At 38.7% G+C, this 5656-nt stretch overlaps 1 protein-coding gene across 1 annotated transcript in view; it reads left to right on the top strand.

Moving 5' to 3' along the window:
- The window catches only part of LOC107295803 (protein FAM13A-like), a gene marked incomplete at its 3' end in the record, with an annotated part of 10418 nt that extends 7554 nt beyond the window's left edge, over positions 1 to 2864 (top strand). The window contains exon 3 of the mRNA XM_015825131.1: positions 2684 to 2864. Within this exon, the coding sequence (XP_015680617.1) occupies positions 2684 to 2864 (181 nt within the window). The remainder of the gene's footprint in view (positions 1 to 2683) is intronic.
- Positions 2865 to 5656: the final 2792 nt, after the last annotated feature.

The raw sequence follows: 5656 nt of genomic DNA, 5'->3' as shown, positions 1-5656 counted from the left end.
TGGGCGTGGCTGTGGTGGTAACGGCAGACTGGGTGGGACTAAAAAGTTCAATCAATCAATTCCAACTTTGCAAGATCTTTTTTTTTCCTGCGAGAAGTTGAAATTGACTGATTGAACCTTTTTTTTTTTTTTTGCACACGGCGGCGGAAGCCTAAAGCAAAAAGGTTTTATAAAACCCAGCTGAAGGCCTAGGACAGGGGCGACGGCACGCGTGCCACCAGAGAGGGCTCTGAGTGCCGCCTCTGGCACCCGTGCCATAGGTTCGCCACCACTGCAATATAGCAAGCATATTTTATTGTGCGTATGTCTTTATAGCTCTTTAAAAACTAAATTCTCACCACATCCAATGCAGACACCACTGCTTTGTTTGTTTATGGTAAACACAGTGTGATGTGCAAACCCCAGTCTTACGAGTTTAGTATTACAGGTAGCCCTCGACTTATGACCACAATTGAACCCCAGATTTCTGTTGCTAAGCAATTCAGTTGTTAAGTGAGTTTTGTCCCATTTTACTACCTTTCTTACCAAAGTTGTTAACTGAATCACTGCTGTTGTTAAGTTAGTAACATGGTTGTTAAATGAATCTGGCTTCCCCATTGAATTTGCTTGTTAGAAGTTCGCAGATGGCGGTCACGTGACCCTGGGACACTGCAACCGTCATAAATGCATGCCAGTTGCCAAGCATCCAAATTTTGATTACATGACCATGGGGAGGCTGCAGTGGTCATAAGAGTGGGAAAAAAAGTTCATAAGTCAACTTTTTTCAGTGCCATTGTAACTTTGAACGGTCACTAAACAAATGGTTGTCAGTCAAGGACTACTTGTATATAGGAAGCCAAGCTAGAATAACTTTTTCAGAAAATCAGGGTTAAGAAATCTTAGCTTTAAGAGTGAAGTGGACCAGAATAATCGACTTTCATATTTTCGTAAGGTTAGATTGCCTCCTTTCTTTCTTTCTTCACAAAGTTTAGAAAGAAATGAGTCTTTTTCTATTGCTGGACTGATTTTACTTTCTTGAGCAAAAGCCAAATACAAGTTACAAACAAGCTGGTTACTTTAAGGATACCAAGGTCAGGTTGGCAGACAGTTCTGATTGGTGTTTCTTAGCATATTGTATGAACCAAATGGGTGCTTGTTTATAAAATTTGTATGCCCACCCAGCTACCAAAGACTCTGGGAGGTTTCGTGTTTCATGACATAGCATTGAGTATGACCCAGACCACTATAACTTGTTCAAACATTAAGGCTTTTAGATCCTGGCTTTGTGTAATGCTTGCATCAAACCAGGGCTCTTCACCATGACAATAAATTATATAGTAATGCACTTTATCTAAATAATAGTACAAAGACTCAATTATGAGCCCCAGGATCCAATCTCTTTCATAAGGAAGCAGGTTTTCTGGCTATCTGCCTGATTAGAAAATATTTTGCACACTAATTGCCTCCTACAAGCTCCTGCTGACTTTTCAGCTGATTTGGTACTTTTCTGTTTTAACAAAGACCTTTTAGAATTTTGTGGAAAACCAGCAAGATGCTAATCTCTTTCAAGATAAAAGTACTTGTAGTCAAGGTAGCTAGAACTGTACTGTTTACTTGGTTTATATTGAAGAAGCTGAATTCAGTAGGCCTAGCTTCATCTTTTCATTTAATAATGCATTATCCTGTTTTACAACAGTCTGCTACAAAAACCTGGATAGGTTTGCAGTACTGTTAGGTCTTCTCCTAAAAAGGTTTTAGTATTCTGTAGACCTAGGTCTCCAACCTTGGTAACATTCTAAGCTGTGAACTTCAGCTGCCATGCTGGCAGGGGAATTCTGGGAGTTGAAGTCCACAGGTCTTAACATTTGCCAAGGTTGGACACCCCAGCTGCAGAGCAATCAACCAATTCCCACTTTCATTCTCAACTTCCCCAGCTGAGGAACTTTCTATAAACTTGAACTTTTCCTCCTTCCTCTGTTTTGGATATGTGTTTTTCTAGCCCTCGTTTAGCAGGACATTTGACCTGGCCAGTTACAGTTAGCCCATACTGCATAGTCATGGTTTGAAGAAGATTTGCAGGCCTTGGTTTAGGGACAAAATGCTAAGCAGGAACAAGTGTCAGATCAAATTGCTATCATGGTTCCGACAGACAGAGACAAATAAAGCAGAACTCCGAGGCTTGCAGGTTCCTCAAAGAACATGTTTATTGATACAAAATATCAGCACGTCAAAAGTGAAACCAAGTCTGAATAGACACGTAACAATCCCCAATACAAAGTTAAGAAATCCCACCCCTAAAGGTATGCAAGCTACTACATTCCCCAATACATCTTCTTGGTGGGCTTTTCACGAAACGCCCAGCCTGCGGTCCGGGGAGCAGCCAATGACCTTGGTTCCCATGGGAGAAAATCTGTTTAGTCTAACGAAGCACCTGGTTAAACTCCCCTCCCTCCATGCTATGTGTCAACCAAAAATGAGTAGGGAAAATGGCTGCAGCCACGCTCATTTTCAAAGTTGACAATTGCAGTTGGAGCAAAACAGAAAGATAAATTCATAGTTTAGTTAAGGAACTTGCTTTGATGATAATCTTCACATTACTATCCATTCTCTTTTTTAAAAAAAAATCAGTACAGTTCATTTCTGCTACTTTTGTTTGATACGTACCACAGAATAGGTATATCATGTTTTCTTTCTCTCTTTACAGCCAGCCAGAAGTGTGGCCTGGAGACTAGCGATTTAAGAGACCTTCTGAGGCAGATGCCTGAGACTCACTATTGTCTCCTTAAGTATCTTTGCCACTTCCTGAAACGGGTTGCTGATCATCACACTGAGAACAAGATGACTGTTTCCAACCTTGCTACTGTTTTTGGACCAAACTGTTTTTGGTAAGCTCTTTCCAGGTTCTGATTTTTTCTCCCTCGCTGAGAGAATCTTCAGTTATAAGGCAGACCTATGGTAGGGACCCCAGAGAAGCATAGCTAGATTATGTACAAAATAGTACATTAGTGTAAAGGGCATAGGGAATAGCCTTGAAAATCACCACTAAGGCAATGATCAGACAACTGCACATTCTAAGAAATGAAAAAAAGACTCTCAGACAAGCCCTTCCCTAGTTCAAACCAAGATAAAGGGAGGGAGGAGAGAAGCACATCCAGGCTTACAAGAGTCTGTTATTATAACTGTTACAATAAAAACAGGCCTGTCACTTATATAGCATTGGTTTCTTATTCTGATCTACTTGATGGGGTGACAGCTACTTAGATACTGGCCTGGTTGATCTCTTTGTGTGTCTAGCAGCCATGTGGCATGTCAAAAATGTTTGAATGTTCAAAAGGCAAGCACTTCAGAGAGGAAAATAGGATTTTAAAAAATATTTTATATTTTAAAACATCTCATTGTTTTATAAAATATTATATTATTTCATTTCAAGGGTATCTGAACCCGAAACAACTATGAATGGCTTATATTTTATAGGATTCATATTCAACATATCCCTTTCCTTATCCTTTGGATCAGGCTTAAAATGGCTAAACTTGTGCTGTAAGGACACATTATATAGTAGGGTAATTTAGGCGCTGTATTTGTTTGAATCTGTTTTTATGAATGAACTGCTGTGATTTATACATTGGTTTCTTCTCCTGTGATTATGCATTAACACATGCTCTTGTTTTGGCACTATATTTATTTTATAAGTCAAGCAAAATCCATTTTGACTTTGTATGAATGCAGTTGTAAGATATAGAAACAATAAATCCTGTATTCTGATGTAAAGAACAGCAATATTTATATTATCAGGATGCTGTTAGAAAAAATAATGGCTACTTATTTATTTGATTTTTATCCCACCTTTATTACTTTTATAAGTAACTCATGGCAGCAAACACATTTAATACTCTTTTCTCCTCCTATTTTCTCCACAACAACAATCATGTGAGGTGGATTGGGATGAGAGAGAGTGTCTAGTCCAGGGGTAAGCAACTTTGGCTCTTTTATGACTCATGGATTTCAACTCCCAGAATTCCTGAGCCAGCTATGCTGAGGGAAAAGGGAGAGGTTTCCAAGCTGAGCCACGCTGGCTCAGGAATTCTGGGAGTTGAAGTCCACGAGTCATAAAAGAGCCAAGGTTGCCTACCCCTGGTCTAGTCCAAAGTCACCCAGCCATCTTTCATTGTTAAGGTAAACTAGAATTCCAGTCTCCTGGTTTCTAAGCCATTACTTTAGCCACTAAACCAAACCTCTTGATTTCCATTGGTTCTTCTCCGTCCTTGTTCAAAAAAAATCAGTGAGGTTAGAATTCCTTTACTCCTTTCATAATAAAACAAGAATCTTTTTCTTTGAGCTATTTTAATGCTGTTCTTATGAAGTATTTGTTCCTTTTCTTTGCTGCTCTGTAATGGTGTTTTTCCGTGACATTCCTTGTTTACAATCCTGCGGAATCTGAAGAAGGTTGAGCAGTGGGCAGTGATGAAAAATCTCTCAGGGATTTTATTTGTGCCATATACAAATAGGGTTGTTGCTCGTGTTTTGATATTTTCTGGCACAGTCTTTACTCTTTGTTTAATAAAAAGCAAAGAGAAATGTTGAAAGAATTTAACTTGATGCCTTCCCCCCCCCCCAGTTCTTCTAAAATAGAATGCTTTCAGGTAGACTTTTGCAAGATTTCGTGTTTTGGCACTTGGTTCATTCAAACAGTGAACAAGTAACTCAGTGATGGAAGGCTTGTTTTGAATAGCTTGGATTTTAGGATCCTACACAGAAAGATTGGAGGAGAACTTGAAGAGCAGTTCTCAGTTAGGAATAATCAATGCTGAATGATAGGTAATTATGGTGTCATTCATTTTGATGTAGCCTCATGCCATTAACTATTTATGTAGACATCTGTTGAATTTGTTGTTGTTGTTGTTTAGTTGCTAAGTCATGTCCAAATCTTTGCAACCCCATGGATCATAGCATACCAAGCTCACCTGTCCTCCACGATCTTCTGGAGTTTGCCCAAATTTATGTTCATTGTGTTGATGAAACTTATCTAACCATCTCATCCTCCACTGTCCCCTTCTCCTTTTGCCTTCAATCTTTCCCAATGTCAGGGTCTTTTCTAATGAGTCCTCTCTCACCTTCAAACTCAACCTAGAATGTTATTTATATGTTTGTTTTTATATAGACCTATGTATTAATTATGATCACTTCTTGCAAAATTATATTTGGGTCTTTAAACCTTCCTTTACAAGAGGCAAATGTTTGCTTTGAGTTATATGGCAAAATAATTTCTCTGGGCAAATAAAATAATGAAACTATTCAGGAAAAGAAGTGGTATTTTAATGGAGTAGAATGTAAATATTTAGTTTTAGAAATGATTTAGTTTGGTGTCAGTAATTAGAGATAATTATCAGAACTGATTTAATGTGTTACTGGTATGTAATCACTTACATTTATTGAGATGGAGCAGTTAAAGATAAATTACCGGTTGAATTTCATGCCGAACTGAAAGCCACCTGAGCTGCATACCTAGATGAGAAGAAATAAGTGGCTTTTGTACTGAAGGACAGTTTTGGGATACCATACTAATGTTGGTCCGTTCCTTACATTGTTTGGGCTCAGAAGCTAAGCAGGGTTGGATATGGTGAGTACTTGGATGGGAGAGTTTGAATGAGTGCTAGGACTGTAGCAAGATCAGGAA

Source organism: Protobothrops mucrosquamatus, unplaced genomic scaffold (genome assembly GCF_001527695.2).
Source record: "Protobothrops mucrosquamatus isolate PMUCROS unplaced genomic scaffold, P.Mucros_1.0 scaffold2503, whole genome shotgun sequence".
NCBI classification, from domain to species: domain Eukaryota; kingdom Metazoa; phylum Chordata; class Lepidosauria; order Squamata; family Viperidae; genus Protobothrops; species Protobothrops mucrosquamatus.
The sequence above is the reverse complement of the archived record's forward strand: the minus strand, read 5'-3'. Positions and strand labels throughout refer to the sequence as shown.